The 22,828-nt window shown below is 36.3% G+C and overlaps 1 protein-coding gene across 1 annotated transcript in view; it reads left to right on the top strand.

Moving 5' to 3' along the window:
- The first annotated feature begins 13,179 nt into the window (after positions 1 to 13,179).
- ANOS1 (anosmin 1) overlaps positions 13,180 to 22,828 on the top strand; it is a 228,090-nt gene continuing 218,441 nt past the window's right edge. The window contains exon 1 of the mRNA XM_016424798.2: positions 13,180 to 13,795. Within this exon, the coding sequence (XP_016280284.1) occupies positions 13,586 to 13,795 (210 nt within the window). The 5' untranslated portion in view covers positions 13,180 to 13,585. The remainder of the gene's footprint in view (positions 13,796 to 22,828) is intronic.

Genomic DNA, 22,828 nt, shown 5'->3' with positions numbered 1-22,828 from the left:
AAACATAGATTGGCTATTTGTATAAAGGAAAATTATACCATACTTTTTTCAGAGAAGCATTTCCTGTAGCTCCCTATTGCCTTTATAAAAGAGACAGAATGTAAAAAGACGGTCAAAGGTGAAGAGAAGCTATCAGTGTAAAGAAAAAAGACCCTTTCAAACAATTAAACCTATACCAAAGTGGAACAGTCTACTTTACAAGCTTTCCCTTTACAAGGATCCCTTCCTAGAGAACTTTGAATTAAGGCTGATGGCTACTTGTTTTAGAAGGAATTATTTTTCAATTGTGATTTGGACTCTGAGGATCCTTTCAATTCTGAAATTCTGAAAGTCTGGGTGATTCTGCAATTATAAAATATAATTGCCATTTGATTGGTTCTTATTTGATTACTCTGTAGCATTTGACATTGACCTCTGGCTACTTTCATTGTTCTTGGCTTCTGGGTCACTTCACTTTGCTTTGACTACTCTTCCTCTATCTTCTCCACTGGTTTCTATTTCTTCTTTGATTCCAGCTTAAAGCACAAGTTTCTTAAGTCCTCTGTCCTCTATATGTACTCTTTTCCTTAAGGATCTAACCACTCCCATTGCCTCTCTGTAGATAATTCTCATATATGCCTTCAGTGCTGACTTCTCTTAAACCCTGCCTCCCATTTTCAGTATTTATTGAATAGCTCCAAATTCCCTAAATGACACCTAAAATGGCAGTATAATGTAGAAGACTTAGTGGTATAGTGGGAAAAGAAGTAGACTATGACTCAGAAGAGATTTTGCTTAGGATTCTGCTTCTGGCACTCACTATTTGAGTGATCCTGGGCAAGGTAAACTTTCTGAGTTTTAGTTTCTTCATTTTTGCTATAAGGATAATAAAAATTAAAAAAAAAAACTATAGAAGCTATAATACAGGATTTGTGTGAATTAATGCAATTATATAGGTAAGAGTATTTTGGAAACCTCCAAGTGCTATATAAAAGCAATGATGGTGATGATAGACAACAAACCAAAGGGCATGGAGAAAAATGCTTTTCAGAATTCCTTTGAATAAATATACATTTTAACACCCCAAAATTCTCCTCTTCATGTAAATATTTATTTTGAGATTTTTAGTCTAGCTGCCTGTGCCACAGTTGAGGTTCAAGACTTCTAGTGTATAATAATAACAACAAGAAAGAAGGGAACAATTTTCAAGTATAGATGAGTCAAAAATCCAAAGTTTGTCTAGGCTTAAACAGATGTCTAGGCTTTCTATCTGTCTACTTTTCCCCAACTCCCAATCCATGGTCAAATTCTTCCCATTCTACCTCTACAGTATTTCTCCTAACTATCCCCTGCCTCATTTTTTTTTTCTGTTCCCATTGCTACCACCTTAATGAAGATCTTTATTTCCTCTAGCATGGACCATTTACAGTAGCCTCCTTACTATTTTCTGTCTTGGGTCATTCCGATTCTACTTTTTCCTATGGGTAACTGTCAAATAAACCTTCCTTATGCTCAGCTATGATTATATTACTTCCTTATTCACTGTTATGCCGTGTCCTTATACACTATACTTCATTGCTCAAAATCTGGCACTGTTTGTATAAAATCATAGAATCATAGATGTAAGACTAGTAGGAGCTTTAGGGGTCCTCTACTTATATTGACTCAATGCTTTTGGAAAGATGTGTCAAAACATACTATTTTGCCATGAGTTTCCCTAACAGTGCAATAAATTGCATGGAATTTACACTTCAAAATACAATATGTGCTCAAAAATCCCATCAGTAAGGTAGAAAGTAATGATTCTTCAAAAAAAAATACTACTTACTGTGCCAATGTCAGAAAAAAAGATTGATAAACAGTGGAATAGCTTAAATTCCTAAGCTTGATATTCAAAAACTTCCACAATTGATATACATATCTAATCTCAAGTTCTAGATAGTTTTGGAGGAGGGTGAGAGACATCTATTATTTATCCAGGCCTGGTAAACATCGAATGAGTTTTGTTAAATGTTGACTGAATGAAAAACTCCCACTGCAGGTTTTCAAGGAAAACCAAAAAACTTAATCCAGAGCTAAAGTTAAAGCTAGCTTCTTTGATAAATACTAAATTGGTAAAAAAAAAAGTTGTCTTTCTAATTCTTTGGGGGGAAATTTTTTTTTGAAATCTGGGCAGAAAATTTAGAATGAAGATTGGACATTCCTTTGTTTTAAGAAACTATTCTGTCTTGATGTGAATAAAATGATCACTTTCATTACTATGATTGGGTTCAATGGAAGGAAGTGATAATTCACTCCCCTGGAACTCTAATGATCTGAAGGAGTTAGTGCAGCATTCAAAATTGCCTACTTGCTTCATTTGACTTATTGCAGTTCTCAGGTCAGTGATTTTGTCTATGTGAATGACTTGGATTACAGGTTTCTCTTAACATTTGTCTCTTACAGAGAGGAAGAACAATGGGAATATCATTAAGATATTGGAAATATGTTCCCAGTAGATAAAGATGATCCCAGTGCAATTGTCTACAAATATTCTTTATCAATCAATAGAAACAAAAGGATGAAACTTGTTAGCTTAATTATTCTTGTGACCAAAGCAATTAGTATATGAATCTCTTTTAGAAGAACTCCTCCCCCTTCTACCCCCATTATCAGTCCCAGAGTTAAACAGTGGCTCAAGATTCATTGATGTCAATCTTCTGTCAACCTGACAGGTTCCTCACTGTTTCCTGTGAAAATAAACAAAAGGGCAGATAAATTCCTCACTGGGCATGCCTTCTCCCCTCTCTTCATATAAGGGTGTGCATATATGTAAAATTCAATCTGTATTTATATTATATACATATGTGTAATATAGGTCTACATGCATGTGCTGTTCATAGAAATGTGTTTCTATAACACATGCACACATGTATATTACATGTGTGCATGTGTGGTGTGTAAATGTATGTTCTTTCTATATTTGGGTTTTGTAGGAGCACTGGAGGGAAGCAGGTGCATTTTGCACTAGATACCTGGGATTTAAGCAGACAGTATCCAGAAGCCCTTAATGGGATTGGGGGAAAACGTAGAAAGAGGGTCAAAGAGAGAGTAAGCTATTTAGTCCATTCTACCGCCATCCCAATCATTGACCCTACCACTTGGCTAAAGGGAGTATACAAAGACATTTTTACAAAAAGAAATCTCTCCTATTTACTCATGCAACCATCATAAGTCTTCTTAGGTCTGATATTTCTCTCCCTACCTAAATTTGCTCAACATGATCTGTTTGGACTCTTTGTGGATCTTATCTGGGGCAGAGTGGGGAGGTTTGGGGACGGTGGGGGTTGTGGCACCCTCTTCCCTATCACCACAGGGTCTGTCACAGGTTTGTACAGCTTTCATTTTCACAAGGCACAGGAATCCATTCACATCTTCTTCTGGAGATTTTTTTTTTTAATGCTTTGACCAAATCCTCAAGAAGCAGCTATAACATTCATTGCAAGCATTTACTCTCCAGCAAACTTCTGGAAAAAAGCCTTCTTTAAAAGCTAATGAATATAAATACCCTCTTTATCATTTAATTGGACAGGGCATTTCAGAGAAGTTTCTAAAAGCCAAAAAGAATCACATGAAAAATCTAAAAACCATTTTGCTGATTTATTCTTTAATCCACTTCAGTGACTATATTTAAACGGGAAGACTTTTCCATTCCCAAATGCACACTAGAATTGATCAAATGAGGGAATTAATTGATAATATCACAGGACTACCACAGTCAAACTAAATTCTTTTTTAAAGAGTTTTAAAGCCTCACCATAAAATTAGATTATCTCAGTGCAAAGAGTAAGTTTTTCCTTTCCTCTATGAGCTCGACCCTTGACCAGTATGTGGCGCTGTCTCCTGTAGAAAACTTTCTCTTAAATGTTCAGAACGGTCTTCAGATCTGTTGGTATTTAAGTTGCCTAAGGTAAATGTCAGTCAGCTTTAAAATATCCCAAAAATATAATCAGCACTTGGTTCCTCTAGCAGGAGGCATTTAAAATGCCTTAATAGTATTATATACTCTCAAAAGGTATTTTAGATGATAATTAATCATAAGAAAACAAATTAGATTATTCAATTAGAACTATGCAGTAAAAACTGAAAAAGAATGGTCTGTTTTCTTGCAGTTTGAAATAAATTTTAAGTGGCAAAAGAGACAGATAGTAAAAATGGAGGACTCTAACAATCGAATCATATCCCATAAAAAGTTTGGGAATCTTCTCAAGTTTGTTCCCATGTTGCTTTTCATCTCAGTGTGTTCATTATTTAACATACATTTAGGTTGATTCATGCCTCCAAAACATATGTTTGTAGGCAACTGCATAATATTTTAGTCATTAGAGGGGCCTAAAAATGAATATGTTAATTTTTCATGTTTTTAATTGCTTGTTAACACCTGCATGTTTACTGAAACATTTTTCATATCTATGGGATTATGTAATTATATACAGATTACTTTGGAAATTTATGGTTGTTTACTGTAGTATTTTTCCCCCTTCTTTTTGAAATTAGGGTTTGAGAGGTTTCTGTATTTCTTAATCTCCTTGTCAGGGCAAATGTCCTAGTGAGTTCAGTTTTACTAGCACTGAACAGCAAGCCTTTTGTATGTTCACAAACATGGGCCTCAATTGCTGTGTCCAGCAGCTGTTATGCTGAGAACCTGAAGTCAACAGAAGTTACGTATGGTAATACTACAAGACAACATGGGGGAAATAAAGGGTGGAAAAAGCATGATTGAAACTGATGAAGTCTGTAATAAAGATCTTTTAAAAATAAAAATGCAAATCCCTTTTTTTGTTCACAAATTTTCAAAATGTTTTGGTAAAGGACTCAAACATTAGAAATTGCTTACTTATGCTAGGGAAATGATTTTCACACACAACAGTAAGTGAGGAAGTTTGATAGTGCAGAACCTTTTATAGAGTGAATACTCAATAAATACGTGTTGAATATTTGAATGAATGGAAGGAGAAATGGATGATGAGGCTGCGGTGGTGGTAGGGGAGCTTAAATTTAAAGATATAGTTGAGATTATTTCAAGTCTTGATATTTGATAGAACTAGGGAAATAGGAAATAGGAAAAACTATGTGAATTTGGAGAACAGAAATTAGGTGAAGTTATTTCTTTTTTAGTATTCTGATTTTCTTGCAAAATGACACACATGATTCTCGAATAATTCTGAGCAAAATTTCAGGGGAAAATGTTAGTAATCACAAATTTCCTTCCCCATAGTATAAACTGTGAGTAGATTTTTAAAATCTCTTTACAAATAAGAGAGTTATAATTGATAGAGAGCTGGCCTAAGCCCTGAAGATTTGGTTTCAAGTCCTACCCTTAAACTTATTGGTGATGTGGGCAAGTGACAATCTCTTAGTGCTTGTTTTAGGCAACTCATAGTGCTATAAATTGCAGAGAGTTCCCTCTACTAATGAAATCAGAGATCCAGTCCCTATTGTTATTTCAGAATAGAATCTATGTCTATTTCAAATCTTCTCTAACCTGGTTAGCCAGGACTATGAAATGGACAAGCACTTACATTTTTACAGGAAAGAGGTTTTTTGGGGGGGAGGCAGATATGCAGTCAACAAAACTGTTATAACTGATAACATTGTATACTAGGTAAAGGGAGGCATAAAACACAAAAATGTTAGAAATACTAACATTGTATCTTTGTTGTGTCTACGTATACATAGATGCACATACACATGTATGTATATGTATATATATACATATGTAAGCCTACATTTTTAAAAGTCCAATCCATTTAAATATTTATTACTTTTATTGAGGACTATCATAAGTACATTGTTGGTACTAACATCAAAAAAGGAATGACACAAACAAGAGTTTAAAAACATCGTATATTTTAAAATTTAATATTCAATACTCCAAGTATTATATTTAATTATATTTATTAATATTTAACTTGAAGCAAAAATAAACTAAAAAAAGCTAGAGAAACAAGGAGAAACTAACTAGAGAAACAAGCTGGGTGAGCGCTCACCCAGCTTAGCACAGGAAAAAGAGAGCAAGGGTGGCATTACCCACAGCTTAAAAACAATAAAGTAATGTCGCTAACATGAATGAAAGGAAAAGGATTCTTGGGACAAGAAAAGAATTCTGGGAGATGGAGTCCAAAGGTCCAAGATTTTCCAATTACACAACATTTTGAGGTCTGAAAAAGAATGTAAAATCGATTATATGTGTATATATTATATATATATATGTGTGTGTGTGTGATTGTGTGTGTATGAATAAACATACACATGGGTATCAATATTATAAATACTATCAAAGCTTAAAATTGTAGGCATTAAATGGGCTTTGGGGTAATCCTCTGAATATATGTTGGGTATACACATAAATATTCATACATGTTTATGTACATAAATATAAATATGTATATGTTTACAATAATTAAATGAGTAGAGCATTGTAAAAAAGTATTTATACGATAGTGGCTCATGAAAACCTTTTGGAAAAGGTAGTATAAAAATGCAAGTTACGTCTCTACCCTAAGGAATCTTGTGGAATCTACAAACCTGATACATATTCATATTTCTTAGACTTTAAAAAAATGTCTTTTAAGATACTTTTCAAAAATATCTTTTAAATGTACTTCCAATTTTACATTCCTTTCAATGGCTCAATTTCTCCCTAGTCCAGGCTCCCAATTACCTTTTTTCAGCATTTATATGAATTTGAGCCTAATAAAAGTTATATATCTAAAATGAAAGCTCTTTGAAAGAAAATATCTATGTATATAAATATATTATATATCCTCTTATGTGTGTGTTTATATTATATATATATATATTTGATATACACATATGGAAATAAGTACTTTGAGACTCTGAAAGATTTTTCTCTGAGTTGTGGATCTTCCTGACTGAGGTAGGTTCTCTAGGAAACTAGATTTTTTTCATCATGAGATTTTTTCAATATAATCTGCTTCTTCACATCACTCAGAGGAGGCATACCTACTATGAGGAGGTAGACTCTATTGAGAGTAACAAACTACATTTCCCCATCCTCTACCCTAAATGTTAAAAAGGGAGTTGAAATTTGAGTGACACCTGGAATTCTTAGTTGTCAAATCATTGGAGCTTGTCCTTGGGAGTGTAGGAGTATTCTGGGCTTGGATGGACTATTTTCATTTTGCCCTCTGTTTCTACTCAACCTCATACTGATTGCCGCTGTCTGAAGCATACATGTTCCTATTTGGACCAAGTTAGGAAGATTAGGGAAAAACTGGCAAACTGTAAGCCATGCTTTTTTTTTAGAAATTTCTATGTCTAAGGAAGACACAGAAACTGCACACAATTTGGGCCTGAGAAAATTCATGTTGGTCTCTAAAATAGGCCAAATATGGCAACATGTCCTGATTTTACTTTTGGAGGAACTCTTTTCCCACTCTGACATGGGCACTAATTAGCAGGAAAAGGAGGCTATTCCATGTAACAATCAAAGGAAATTATTTCATTTAGATTTCCACTTGGAAATCCACTTGGAAAAAGGTATCAATTCCTTTTCTCCAAAAGAAATGTCATCACCATATTCAACACTCTCCTCCCAACTACAAAATTAACATCCAATCACTCCATATTAGAAATCAACTAAAAATTGTTTTTGAATGCCAATGTCTATCTTTAATATCAAAACTAGAATTAAGTTCCATGGGAACATAGATCATGTCAATCTTTTCTTGTATCTTTTCTTGTATTTGGCATAGTGTTTTGAAGAAGTAAAAGAAAATCCTTGAATATCTATTAAAAATGACATTATGATGAACATTAACAAAGTTGTCCTTTTAATAAAACTGATTTATTGGTTGGATGGTGAATATTTTAATGTTGGAAAATCTACTGAATACCTATCACTTCACCCTGTTTGACTCAGTTTCTTCCTCTATAAAATAAGTTGGAAAAGGAAATAGCAAACCACTCCAGCAAATTTGATAAGAAAACCTTAAATGGGTTATGAAGAGTTGGACAAAACCAAAAACAACTGAACAACAATAAATTTCTATCCACATGTTAATTTTAAAGGGATATTTGATCTAATCCATAGAAAACAATTACTTCAAAATTTTTGCTCTACCTTTAATGGTGTCCAAAATATCTAACTGACACATTTGCCAAGCAAAATGGACACTGGATGTCACCTATTTCTGAAACTATCATATTTTATGTTGCCTTTGAAATCCTAAAGAAGATAGGCCAAAATTTTGGTTACAATTTGATTTTTAAGCTAAATTCAGTGAAAATTGTTAGTTATTCGATATCTATATATTAATGTATTACTTTTTTATTGATTTATGTCAACAGAAGTCAGAGTTAACTGAAAAGTCTGAGTCAGCTGACTCAGAAAGTTAGAATGACTGAATTTTGTGCCTGGCAAAGTCAGAGTCAACTGGAAAAGTCTAATCTACAAGGGACAAGTTAGTGTTAAACAGAAGTGCCCTGGCATTTTCCTTATCTAGTGTAATACGTTTCAACCCACCCAGAGCACAATTAGTAGAAAGAGCTTCACCTGTAATACAAAAATAGGAAAGTTATAGTTTTAGGATACAAAATAAGACCCACCTCACACACACACACACACACACACACACACACACACACACACACACATTTGTAGATGACCAATGAGGCAGCTAAGTGGTTTACTAGAGAAAGTGCTAGATCTGAGTTCAAATTCACTTTCAAACACTTAAGAGCTGTATGACCTTGGGTAAGGAAGTAAAGAGTATTTATTAAATGCCTACTAAATACCATGTATCATGCTAAGTGCTTTACAGATATTTCATTTGATCCTTATAATAACCTTGAGATATAGGTGCTTTTTTATCCCTGTTAAGGAAACTGAGACCCACAGAGGATTTGCCCAGGTTGCACAGCTTGTAAGTTCCTGAGACCAAATTTGAACCCAGCTTTTCCAGATTCTAGTCCCAGTTCTCTATGAATGGAGCCACCTACATGGAAGTCACTTAATCTCTATGTGTTACCTCATTTATAAAATGGGTATAATAACAACACCTGCTTCAAGAGTTGTTGTAAGGAGAAGTGAGACAATATTTGTAAAGCATTTTGCAAACCTTAAAGCTCCATGTAAATACTAGATATTGTTATATAGCAGCTATTAATTTGTTTCGCTTGACTATTTTCAAAAAGGAGGAAAAACTTGATTTTTGTTCATTAAAAATAAAAAATAGAGAGCTTGAGGGTTACTATATTTAGTCATGCACTTTCAGATGATGTCACTGTATTATTGGTTTTACCTAATTTTTTTGCTTTGTTTCTAGAGACCCTTCATAAATTGGGGTTAATCTATAAATGTGAATAATGTCAATACAAAGCATATCAATGCAACTTCAAAAAATTGAGACATGTATAATTTATATTTCTAAGATCTCTTTTTTGTTGTATCTAAAAAATGCCATCTACTGCTGTACAATTTGCCCATCTGGTAGTGCTAGGGTTTCATATATACAATACTAGAGGTATAAATCTTAAATGTTTACTGAGTTGACTATCTTTTTTCCTTCAAATCTCATTTAAATTACAATTAAAAATAAATTCAATGGGAAAGTGCCCCACAATTCATTCTGTAAATCATAGTGAATGGTCTGTAACTACTCTGATAGATAAAAGGCAGTACAATTTACAGTATCATGTCCAATGGAAACATACTTGAGTAGCCTCATATCTTTCATCAAAAATTCTACTTAGCAGAGACTCATGGTTTCTTTTTTGACTTATAAATGGAGGTATAAAATGAAGTTATTCATGAAAACAAATGTGCTATAAAACACATAAGCATACATCTTTAAAATTAGGTAAAGGGATCCATTTGAATGTTTAGACGCTTTTGCTAAAAGAACAGAATGCTTGAAATTTTCAGTTTTACTTCATATATCCCGCAGTGTTTCTATCTCTCTCTGTTTAAGTCATATTATGCCATATCAAATTGGGAATTAAGGTTACTTTAAAAATCTAGACATAATAAAAACCTATGACACCACCAAAAGATGCTACATATACTTTATATTTAAGAATATACATTTATGTAGCTTGTTTCATGTTTCATGAAAATATTTTAGTAATTAAAAAATAAAATGACAAAAAACTAACAGCAAAACACAAGAATTCCACAATGTTAACATGATCATTTGATAAAAATGTCTTTGTACATTTCTATGTAAGCTACCTAACTTTTTAGACTCTGATTTTATGCAACACAATTTTCAGCAGAAATACTATTATCATCCAGCTAAATAGGATTTCAATTACAGCTTTTAGAGGATCTAAGATCAGTGAATTGAATCATTTCATTGAAATTTTAGCTTGAAATCCATTTTTGGGGCCAAATGGAGAGCATTGTGTCTGATGTCATGGACACTTTGGTAAAGTCAAAGCTGTTTATTTCATAATTCCTTTTACCACACATTTGGACAAATACACATGTGGGTTAATGGAACAGTTGATTAACATTGCATACATAGATATGCATGTTATATCACCTACTTGAAGAAATGTATGAAGAAAAAGTATGATATAGCTATATTAAGATACTAATGAGATACTTAGATCTCTTAATAATCAAGCAAAAATATGCAAACTAATCAGGAGATATGATTTATTCATACTGAATGAATTAACTAGAAGGGCGCCTATCAATCATCATATGTTTATTCAATCCTTCCTACAAACCTGGTATTGTCCTATACTCTGGAGAGACAAAGACAAAAACGAAACAGTCCTTGTCCTCAAAGAGCATACATTTTATTGGGAGAAATAAGATACCTGCAACAGAGCATTTGGACATTTTAAGCTAGATTCCATTTGCATAGACATGTATATTTTGTATATAAATGGATTTGTGGACATAGGTACATTCATAGTAAAATATCCATCTATTTGTATGTAAGGGAGTATGGGTGTCTGAGTACCTTTATTTTTCAGTACAAGGATACTTGAATACATAACTAATTAGATTTTTTTACAATCATGTATATTTAATAGAAAACATTTTCTGAAGATAGCTGTCTATGTACTCTCTGTGGACTCCCTGTGGACTTCTCTTCCTTGCTAGGATATGTAGAGTAATAATAATGACCTAGAACTTTAAAGTTTTCAAAGTAGTGTTTGCGCATGTGTGAACCTTGAAACAAACCTGTGAGAAAAGTCTATTAGTTTCTTTTTAAAGATATGGTCAATGAGTGTTAGAGACATTAAATGATTTTTCTAAGCAGCTATTGTAGGTTTGGAACACATGTCTTTCTGTAGTGGGGGCCAGCAGCACTGTCTCTGAAGGCCTTACTGCCCTCAAGGTACTATAAAAGATTTTTTCATTAAATAGCAGTTTAGCTATTATATATTATGCTATACTATTATATTATGTACTATTATAGCTAACATCCCATGATCTACAAAATCATACAGAAGAATCAACCATGACCCCATTTTAAGGTCTAATGATATAAACAATTTGAAAAGGTTAGGAAACAGGATAGAAAATTGCAAAATGGTACCAAAATAATGATTATTTTTCATGGAATAAGCACTGGACTAGGAATTAGGATACTTTCTTGGCTTGGTTATGCCCCCAGTCAACTTTGTGGCCTTGGTTAAGTCATGTTTCTGGGTCTCTATTTCTACAGCTGTAAGATGAAGAGCTGTCAGAGATGACTTAATATCAGACGCAGCAGGATTCCAATAAAGTTACCATGAAAAAAAATGTAATAAGAAAAGTTTTGGGGGAAGTTTCTTTTGTGGGATCAACTACATACTCTTGAATGTATTAGCAGAGAAACTGATAAATACATTGATAGGAAAGGGCCACTGTGAATTTGTTAATAAATGTTGACTATTTCCTTTCTTCTTTTTTGTGTTTTAAATCTTATCTTCTGTCTTAGAATCAGTATTGTGTATTGTTTCCAAGACTGAAGAGTGTGAAGGGCTCTACCAGGGTCACAAAGCTAGGAAGTGTCTGAAACAGATTTGAACCCAGCATCTCCTGCATCTAGGCCTGGCTCTCAGTCCACTGAACCACCTATCTGCCACCATGTTGACCATTTAGAACTTTGAAGGTTCAATTGAGAGAGTAGGAAAACTAATACTCAGGTAAGTGAATGTATCTCCCCAAATCATAGAGCTAGTAAATAGCAGAACACATTTTTAAGCTCAGATTCGGGAAGATGATGACTTTACTGGTGGGAAAACCATTGCATTGAGAGCAGTCAACCAATGTGGTTGAGTAGGAAATGTTCTATACTTGAAATTAGAGTAATAATTCAAATTCTAGCTCTGCCATTGATTTCTATATTTTAGGCAAATGTGTACGAGTTGGTGTTGATAAACTTTGTTTTTTTTAAATCTTTTGATATATGATCTGTACTCAAATCCTAGTATAGGTAATTACCACCTATGATTTCTCTGGATTTCAGTTTCTTTACAAACAAAAGGGGTTGTGTATTAGATCATATCGTCTTAACCTGAAGTATGTGAACTTAAAAAAAAGTACTTTGATTACTATTATGTTTAAATATAATTGGGTTCCTTTATAACTCTTTGTATTTTATTTTATACACTTAAAAATATATATTTTGGAGGGTGGGGGGAAGGATTCATGAATTGCATTAAGCTGCCAAAGGGATTCAGGACACAAAGTTAAGAACACCTGGACCAAATGATCCCTAAGTTAACCCTCTATGTTCATTCTATAACATCATGTTTTTCCTTTTATCTTTTTTTATTTTTTTAAAGGCCTCTTTCCAATTCAGGACTTATTATGCTGCCCTTTTTTGCTCATTGTATCTGAGGAAAAAAGAAGTTCAGATAATAGAAACTGATTTTTCAGTATATGAAAAATCTGAGTAACTTTGCTAGGGTAAATTTGGGTAGGCAACTTCTGGCCATTTGGGTAGATGACTGGTCCATAATTTTATGTAGCAATTCTGATGCCCTTGGGGGCACCAAGTCCCTCCCATCCTTTCCTGGTTTTCCTCTCTATGGGTGACCAGCCACAAGTGCCTATTATCTGCAATACTAAATGGCTACAGCTGAATACAAGGAAGTTGCCTGCCTGTCTTCTTACCTGAGGTGTGTATGTAAGGAGGAGGAGGAGGAGAGAGAATGGGTGAGTCCCCAAGGTGTGTATACAGGTTTCGAAGCCGGAATGTCTGTGGAATGGGAGGAGGGTGGCTAACTTTTGCCAGTCCCTCCTTCACTTTTTTCTTTGCCCCTTTGCTTCCAGCTTGTAAGACCTGCCCAGGGACGGACAGCCTGGCCTCAACTGTCACTCACATTTCTTCCAGCCAATGGAAAAGTCGCCTGTCACCCTCACCCCACCCCCTCCAGGGAGTGAGGGGAGGGGTGTGTTTTGGGGAGGGTAGGTCTGAGGGGAGTGGGGAGGGGGAGGGCGGGGGGTGAACAGAGTTGAATGATTGAACTTTCTTTTTTAGTTTCTGCAGCAGTGAGGTTCCCCTAGTAGTCCAGCACCAGACCGGTGCATAGGAGCTTATCCAGGCGTCTCTTGCCTGTTGTACTTCCCTTGTTCCCCCTCCCCACACACAAAGCGATGGTGTTAAAGGATCCTGGCGTGTTTCTGACCCTTTTCCTATGGATTACGGCTTCATGGGGCTGCCTGGCTACAGCTGCGGGGCTTGGTGCTGCCGCCCGCAAGCAGGACGAGACTCTTTCTGCTGTCAGTGTTTACAGAGCCAGATGCACCTCCAGGTGCCTTAGCCTGCAGATCACCCGAATCTCAGCGTTCTTCAAGCATTTCCAGGTATGATTAAAAAGAAAAATCTCTTCACTGCCTAAAAATACCACCTTTCTCCATCTCTACCTCTACCTCCCCAGCAGACACTTTGCCCCAGTGCTGCCTGCCCTCTAGTCTGTCACTTATACTCCTCTGGATTTCCCAGCTTTGAAGGACTGGGGCGCGGGGGTGCGCTGTGAAACCATGTATATTAGGTGGGAGTTGGAGCTCACCAACGCCTCTTAAAAAACTTCTCGGCAAAGATCGACCGCCTGAAGAAGTCCTGCCTTTTCCAGGGTGTTGCATTCAGAGGGTGCGGGTGGCGGACTTTCCTCTCCTCACCTCACCTTCACTTCGGCTCTCTTCTCACCCTTAAGGGAGCCTAAAGTGGCATCTTTGGGTTAGCTTATTTGCTGTGAAATTAAAGCTCCACGTCCTCCACCCCCACCTCAGTCCCTACCAGAGATTAATTGGAGATGTGTGAGCAGAACTGGATACTAATTCTTCTGTATTGTTTCTGGGAATAGTTCCCCGAAACTACTAGTGCAGTTGCCCAAACTCCCAGGACTCAGCTGCATGTGCGGTTATTAGAGGCAGGATTGTTAGTAGGTGAGTCAGGGAGGTAGAACAGGCTGTGGCGGAGGTACCTGGGATTCTTCCTTGCAAGAAGAGGCACGAGAATCATCATCCTCGCCTCCCTGCAGGTGCCAGGCTGGGACGAGCCCCCGCTCTTTTTGTTTGGGGGGGGGGGGTGTTCTTTACAGTTGCTTTGACATTCCGCGGAGCAAAATACAGGCTACTCGTAGGAAGATCCTGGCGCCCTTCAAACTCCCAGGGCAGGGTTGTTTTCACCAATTAGCATGCATGAGTGTATGTGTCTGTCCAGCTTCGAAGCCTTAAAGCTTTAGTCTCAAACTAATAAATGAGATGAAGCACGGGGTGCGGGAAGAAAGGATGGTGGGGGTGGGGTGGGAAGTTGTTAGGGGTGGGTAGTTCTGCCTCTATACAAAAGTCCCAAGTCTGCATGAATCTCCAGCAAAGTAGCGTGGTGCAATAGAAAGAGCATTAGGAAGACGTGGAAGATATGAGCTCATTCGTGATTCCGCTACTTTTTACCTCTGTGACCTTGGGCATGTCTCTTTACCTCTCTGAGCTTCAGTTCCCTTCTATGTCGAATAAAGAGGTTGGACTAAATCTTCCATTTCTAAGGTTATAATCCTATAATTACCGATCAGTCGTGTAGGCATGATGCTAGCTAGGTGCTAGGGATCAAATATGATGCAATGAATCGTATCTACTGGAGAGAATAGTCTTCAAAGTTCTTTCCAACCGGAGCTCATGGTTTACTAGGCAGTGTTTATTTGCATCTAAGATTGTCTTAGTGCTTTCCGTTTCTGTCTCTCTTCATCTCTGCCTTTTCGGTCCCGTGTGTGTGTGTGTGTGTGTGTGTGTGTGTGTGTGTGTGTGTGTGTGTGTGTGTGTTTGCCTGTTTGCCTGCCTCTGTCTCCCATCATTTTTACCTTTCCGTCGTCCTCTCTGTGCGTTTCTGATAGTCTCCCCACTCCTATCCTCCCTTTCTCCTCCCTCCTTTAGTATGCACACGAGGAAAGGTTAGTGGTCCAAAGATATTTAATGTCAAGTATTCCTTCTGGGGTGAGAGATCTGTAAGAGTATCTTGTGAAGAACAGAAAGCCTGCGGAACCTGCTGGGAGTGGGAGGGAGGGGACTGGAAGCACATATGAGACATGTGTATTATTACCAGGGTGTTAGACCGAGGAAAACTTTGGCCAGCTGGATCCAGAAGCAGTTCCCAGAGTCCCAACTGAAATGCTGCTTTTAGGAAATCATTTATCCAAGCTCATTATTTCGCTGTCCTCCTCTTTTCATCTCCCCTCCCCCTCCTTGTCTCACTTGCCCCATTTCTCTTGAGGTGGCCCCCTGCTCTGTATGCAGAGTTCCCCAATTTAGATTACACTACTACATCCAGAAGAGGAAAAGCCAGGTTGAGAACCCTTTGCCCTGAATCAATGAATGAATGTAAGAAGAAATTAATAGATCAATTTTTCCTCCCCCCCCCCTTCACACCCCACCCCTTACAAGGGTGTGAAGGGGGCTTTCTGAGAGTATTGTCGACCTTTGGAGTTCCGAAATAATTTTTGAGGGTTGCATTGGAAATATGGGGAATGGAGGGATTTGAGCACAATAATTGAGAAAGGGGTCTGGGTCCCTGGGACTCATTTAAATGGCCCATTGAATTAATCTGAGAGAGGTACAACCAGGAGAGCTAGTCAAAGATAGGAACCAACTCTGAAATGTGTGTGTGTGTGTGTGTGTGTGTGAGAGAGAGAGAGAGAGAGACAGACAGACAGACAGACAGACAGACAGAGAGACAGAGACAGAGAATGTGTAAAAAACAAAGCTTTATCATCTTACCCGGTTTCCTAGAGATTGACATGTTACTGGGATCTTCCTAAGTATGTGTTCAAAGGGAGAAAAAGAAAACAAACAACAAAATAAAGCTGAAGCTGTTGTAACCTCCATCTGCCTCAAAGTGAAACTACACAAAAAGTCCTCCTGAGTCCTAAACCCCAGTGTTACCTTTTATCAAAATCAAGAACACTGCCTTAGAAATGAATGATTCTCTTGAGAAGATACTTCACCTTTGCAATTTAAACAACAGTTACCTCCTCAGAAAAAAAGTCGGTCCCTGGGGGGTGGGGGGTATTAGTATCTTTTTTTTTTTTATTGAATTGTCAGTTGTAATTTATTTGTTTTACAGTTTCAGTGGCTAAAGAACCAGTTTAGATCAAGCCAATTCCTAGTGAAAGGCTTTTTTTGTGGTTTCTTGGCATGATTTCTCTTCTGAAGTAAAACTGCTGACAGAATGCACATTGCCAAACAATAGTGATTACATTTTAATTAGCTGGGGTGAAATAAGCTGCAAATTACTCAGTTAGGACTTAATAACTGCTGTTTTTGTAATCAATTGCAAAGCCATTCTGGGAGTTTTAACCCTAACCTGGTAATGCCTGTGTGATTTATCTAAATTACAGGGATTAAGCTCTTTTAGGATTTGAAGGGACTGTAGCATGATCTCCTTATAAAAAAGCTAAACCTCCCATTGTCTTTTATTGAAAGAGAGGTAGGGGTGTCTAGGTATAGCATAAGTACTACTCAATGTGTGTTATTTATAGTAAGACTTCCTTTGCTTCAGGCTTTTACAACCTGTTTCATCAGGAAAGGGGCCTTTTACCTGCTGGTTTAGTAGAACTCATTTTGCCTTTCTTTATAAATAAGGATTTGAGGATTTTGTAGGTAGAAACTTATTCTGTATGCAGGTGTACAGTCTTTCCAAGGGAGTAAACTATCTTCTATAAGAGACTTTTGTAAATGAGGAACTTTTAACAGCTCTCCCACACCAAGTCTTTGGTCTGAGATGAGTACAGATTCTATAGAAAATTTTAAAAAGGCTCTGCTCTTGAATCTAGCATTTAAGATCCAAGATAATTTTTAAAACTCTAGTTTTCCAAATACTAAAAGCATTTCTTCATACATTCAAAATATGACTGCTGTACCTCTTTGACCTTTATTTGTGCTGCAGTCATCTTTCATGTGATCAACATTCTATTATACATTTGCATTGCTTTGCACTAGTATTTTAACAATATAAAAATTTTATAGTTATTTCCTCCATCATTTCTGCAAAATAGTACATCAGTAAAAGAAAGCTATTGAGGCACATGGCTATGTAGTTCACTTAGAATTATCTCTGTTTTATAGATGCAAAATGAGGAGGTTCAGAAAAATGAAATGATTTGCTCAAGATCAAAGGGTAATGAAATGATAGAACCAAGATAAGAACGAAGCTCTCCAATGCTATGCTAGGAACTTTCCAAGTGAAAACTGAAAAGTTGAATTTTATTCTGTGATCCAGACAGAATTTTTTTCCCTAAGCATCAGCACCCTATTCCTGTTCCCAAAGGAAGTCCTGGGAGAAGTGGGTTTGAAAAAACATTAGCTTGCTGATCAGAGACTAGGAATAAAGAGTGTGCCTGTTTCCCTGCCAGGACTAGGGAAAGCTTGGGGAGAAAGTGAATGGAATAATGTTGGCATATGGAGAAATAGTCCAGAGTCTGCAATCCTGGCCCCAGGGTTCTAATATTTGATTAGTGTTAAGAGATACTTGCCTAATGGTATATTATTCACTCTATAATGCTGATGGGCTTGCTTAGGTAGCTTATTAGAGATCAGAGGATTTTCTTTTGCAATAATTGGAAGCTGTTTATTTTGGCAAAAGAAGCTGCAATGGTGATTAGTTATTTCCACTTAAAGGGCCTGTGTCTTCTTTGACAAAAAGTAAACAAACAATTAGCTCATCAAGAACCTTCACAGCCACAAATTACCCCCAGGCTCACAAAACTTCAAACTAGTGATTTTGTGGTGTGCACATACTCAGGAATGATGGATAGAGTCAAATGTGGAACAAATTTTCAATTAGGTGCCCAGATTTACAGACATTCAGGGAATCAGACTAAGTGGAAGAAGATGACCAAAATCTACCTTAGTATTTTCTGGCTTCCATTCCTAGTTCTTTGGCTCACCTTTCAAATTATTCTGAATCTGACCCAAATTAAATCCTACACTATGCAATATAAGCCTTCCTTTTAGAGCAACATAAAACACATCAGTGTGTGATTCAGCGTTCAAGGAATTTAAATATTTTTGTAATGCCCCACATCACAATTCTGAACATAGGATGGGATATTCAATAAACATATTTGTTAATTGTATCTGTGTGCCAGTTCATTAAAATGTAATTTAAGTAAAATTCTTTCTCTGAAGGATCTAGCTAAAGACCTAGAGTTAATGTGGGCCTTCTCCCTTTTGACAATTCATGTTAAAAAAAATCAAGCTTGTTCATTATAAATTAGGACATAATTATTTTAATTATAAAAAGAATTGCTCAAAGGATTCTTTTATGTACTAGGCTTCTAGAGTACATTTAAATATATCTTTACAACCACCTGAGGGCTTGAGAAGGAGACCTTCCTAAAATTTTGGGAGAAAGTCTGGAGACAAGATCACTGCTTCTGGATTTGTTTTTAGTGGAAGAATGGAAATCAAAAAGCTAATTGTATACCTATGGACTAAGGGGAATCAAGGAATTTAACAACTCTGAGGGGCCTCAGAGGTCATCTAGTCCAAAATACATATGACCGAGAATGACTGTTGCAACTTTTACAACAGAGTTGTTTAGCTTTTGTTCCAAGATCTCCAGGGAAGAGGCACTTTGAGAGATAAGGTAGTTCATTTTCATAAAGTTCTATTAGGAAGTCCTTTTCAACATTAAATCTGAGTCAATTTCTCAGCAATTTAACACAACTATTAGGGTTACCATATATCTTTTCTTCTCTAGACTATAAACTCCAAGTTCCTTCATTTTCTTTACTTATTCTGGTACCTTTCCTTTTGGACATGCCTATTTCATCATGGACTTTCCAAAAATGTGGTAACCAGAATTGAATACCATATTCAAAATGAAATCTGACTGTGGAGCTATCACTTCCTTTGTTCTGAACTTCTCTTGAACTGGCTTTTTGGCTGCCATGTTGCATTGATGAGATGCTGATAAGAGACTGCCTATATGTTTAAAGCTAGAAGGGATCTTATAGGTCATCTACTCAAATTCAATAATTATAGAGATGAGGAAACAACCTAAAACAACCCTAAAACAAAATGTTCACCCCTTCCCCCCCCCCAAATAGCATTGTTTTATAAGATTTTCTAAAAGGGATCTCAGAAGAGGTATAATTAAAAAATTAATTAGAATAAAAATAGAAAAGTCCTTTGGTATGATCAAGGGCTTATATACCCAATATATAGTATTGGTTTTTAACTTTATCTATAACACATTATCTGAACACATAGGAGCACATCTAAAACTATACATTTAAAGGGGCAGCTATGTGATTCAATGGATTGAGAACCAGGTGGTCCTGGGTTCAAAACTGAACCCAGGTACTTTTTAGCTGTGAGACTCTGGACAAGTCACTTACTTCCCATTGCCTAGCCCTTACTGCTTTCTGCCTTGGAATAAATATAAAGTATTGATTCCAAGGCAGAAAGTAAGCATTTAAAAATTATGCATTTAATGAGATGTGTGTGTATTGCAGCATTAAGTATGTGGAGGAAAAAAAAGTAGATACTGTGAAGAAATGACATGGCCCTGTGGTGAGTGATACATTATTAAGTATAATGTATCAGATTTTGCAGAGATCAAGAAAGATGAAAAGTAAGAAAATGCCATCAGATTTAGCAAAAAAAATGTAGTTAGTTATTTAATAAAGCTTTAGCATTAGAAGGGATCTTAGAGGATGAAATAATAGAAATATCTCTAGATTTGGAGACAGAAGAAATGACTTCATTTCGTGGAGTTATCTTGTCACTTTAAAAGAGTCATTTAGGCTTCCTAATTATATATTTCTCTATAAAATGTGTGGACAGGGAATCCCTTTCAGTTTTAATATACCAAACCTAAGTCACTGAGTTCATTTTATTGATTAGAGAATAGAAGCCTAGAGAGGTTGTCACTTTTTCATGGTTTTATGCCTATTTAGAGAGAAAGCCAGGACTTGAGTGTTAATTCCATTCAAGCAGGCAATTTGTTAGGTAATCAGGATATGAAGACAAATTTTAAAACAAAAAATTAGGAGATAGAACTTTTGTGAGAGTTTACATCTATACCCAGGATATAAAATATATATAAGAAAATAAAAATACTACATGAATACCAAGTGGGTTTTTTGGATGGCATTAACAATAGTGATAATTAGGAAAGTTTTATAGGAAATCATATTTGAGTTGAACCTGAGAGGTAGCTGGGGTCCAAGAGGTAGAGTTGAGGAAGGTACCTGTGCAAAAGTAGCAGGAAGATGGAATGCCATGTACAAGGAAGAATGAATACACCAATTTACCTGGATCATGAAGTGCATTAAGAGGAATTAAACTGAGATCAATCAGAAAAGGTAGTCGAAAACATTGCACAGGGCTTTAAATCTCAAATTGGACTTTGTATTTTATACTAGAAGTGAAATAGGGTCAATGGACCTTCTTGATTAGAAGAAGGACATAGTCAGGTCTTTTGATTTAGGACAATAGCTTTAAAAGCTGTGTGGAAGAAGAATTAGTGAGGATAGAGGAAAGAGGTCAATTATGAGGCTGTAATACTAGTTTAGGTAATTTTTAGACCATTGTCATGAACCAGGGTGGATATAGTGTGAAATGAGAAAAGAAAACTGATATGAGAGATATTGATGTGGTAATGGTATGTAAAGGGTAAAATTATGCTTGAGACTGAAAAAAATCTAAATTTAAGTGGTTGCCAAGGGAAATCCCAAATAATAAAATACCCAAGTCAGCTGCCAACTTTTATGCTGATTTAATTGATATAGTAGAGAAGATTTTAAGAAGAAGGAGGAAGGAAGGGGCTAGTACGAAGTAGGAAGATAGGAGATCTAGAAAGTAAGGTTTTGAGTGTGAAGGATGAAAGAATCAGCCTGACCTCCAAAGAGGCTTAGCTAAGATGCCCGGACCTGAATCAGCTTGAGGGTAAAACTCACCACCCAACACTCCAAGATGTTGGAACGCCTAGCACACTGCAAGTCAGAGTCATCTCTCCAGGGAAAGAGGAGGGGCCAGGAAGTGCTGTGCCTTATATGGACATTTTCACATCATATTTCTGCATCTCATATGTACCAATGAGAAGGTCAAAGATGGCAGATATAATTAAGGTAGTTTAGGTATATAAATACACATCCACAGACTAGACCGGAAATGATGAAGGTGATGATGGATAATTGATGAATAGAGTATATCCCACAAGGCCACAAAGAATCTCTATGGAGACCTACATTAAGCCAATCAACCAAAAATGTGGGTAGAGATAGAAATGATGAGTGTAGAATTGTTGATTCTGTTTTTTAGGGGATCAAAATATTCATTGCAATGAACAACACATCTCAATGTGCATTTCCAATGAATTATGTTACAATTAAAGTATGAGTTTGGTTTCCCACAAAGGTCTGCAGAAATAGCTGTAATTAAGAGTGGATGTACAAGGAGAAGGGTCTTTCTTAACCACTACACTCCTTGGTATGTTTTAGATGTCTGCAAGGTTAGCCTGTCAGTGCCAGGATTTGCTTTTGTTTATAAATCAGAATGCTACTATGTTAGTAATACTAACCATCTCTCCCCTTGACATATATACACTATATGACTGTGGAATATTTTCACAGCATTTCATGCATGACTTCAGAGTGTAAGGGACACATTTTTATATGATGTGGAGACAACTTAACCAGACAAATTTGTTGTGGCTGACCCAGGTCACCAGTAAATACAAATTATGTAGAAAGGAAGAACATGCAATATTACACTGAGTTTTTGTGGCTCACTCTAACCTAACTTGGCTATAGAACATGACTTGAGATGCTATATTAGCCTGAAGCTTAAAAAAATCCAAGCAATTGCAGCAAAGTAATATAGCAATTCCCTATTCTACAGTGGGTCATCAGAGTTCATCAGATTTCATCATTTAGAGCCTAGGAATAAGTGAAAAAAATATAGGAAAGGAAAATAACTATCACAAAACCCATTCCTGAAAGAAAAGCTCAATGCCACCCTTTGGCCAGATTGGAATGTATAATTCCAAGCATCATGAAGGAGGAGTTGGCTATTTTCTTTAACTCTTAAGAGTACTAAAAGTTTATCAATACTTTCTGGTTGTACTTTATCGTTGTCCACTCTTACTGTTATGGGATATAGTATAGTTTTAGTCTTTTCAAAAAATGTACATAGGAACACATTGATTTTATTTTTATTATCTTATCTTATTGATCTTATTCTGTTTTTATAGCTAATGATTCTTTGTCACATCTCTCTCAGCTACAGTGGGGGGGCAAACAAGGAATTATGAGAGAGGAATGTTCCAAACCTTTCAAGACTAGGCAAACAATGGAAATCTGAAGAACAGAATCAAGGCCTTCTAATCTCTAAATCAAT

Source organism: Monodelphis domestica, chromosome 8, assembly GCF_027887165.1.
Source record: "Monodelphis domestica isolate mMonDom1 chromosome 8, mMonDom1.pri, whole genome shotgun sequence".
Lineage (NCBI taxonomy): Eukaryota > Metazoa > Chordata > Mammalia > Didelphimorphia > Didelphidae > Monodelphis > Monodelphis domestica.
Note: the sequence above shows the minus strand (reverse complement) of the source record. Positions and strands in the feature narration are given on the sequence as shown.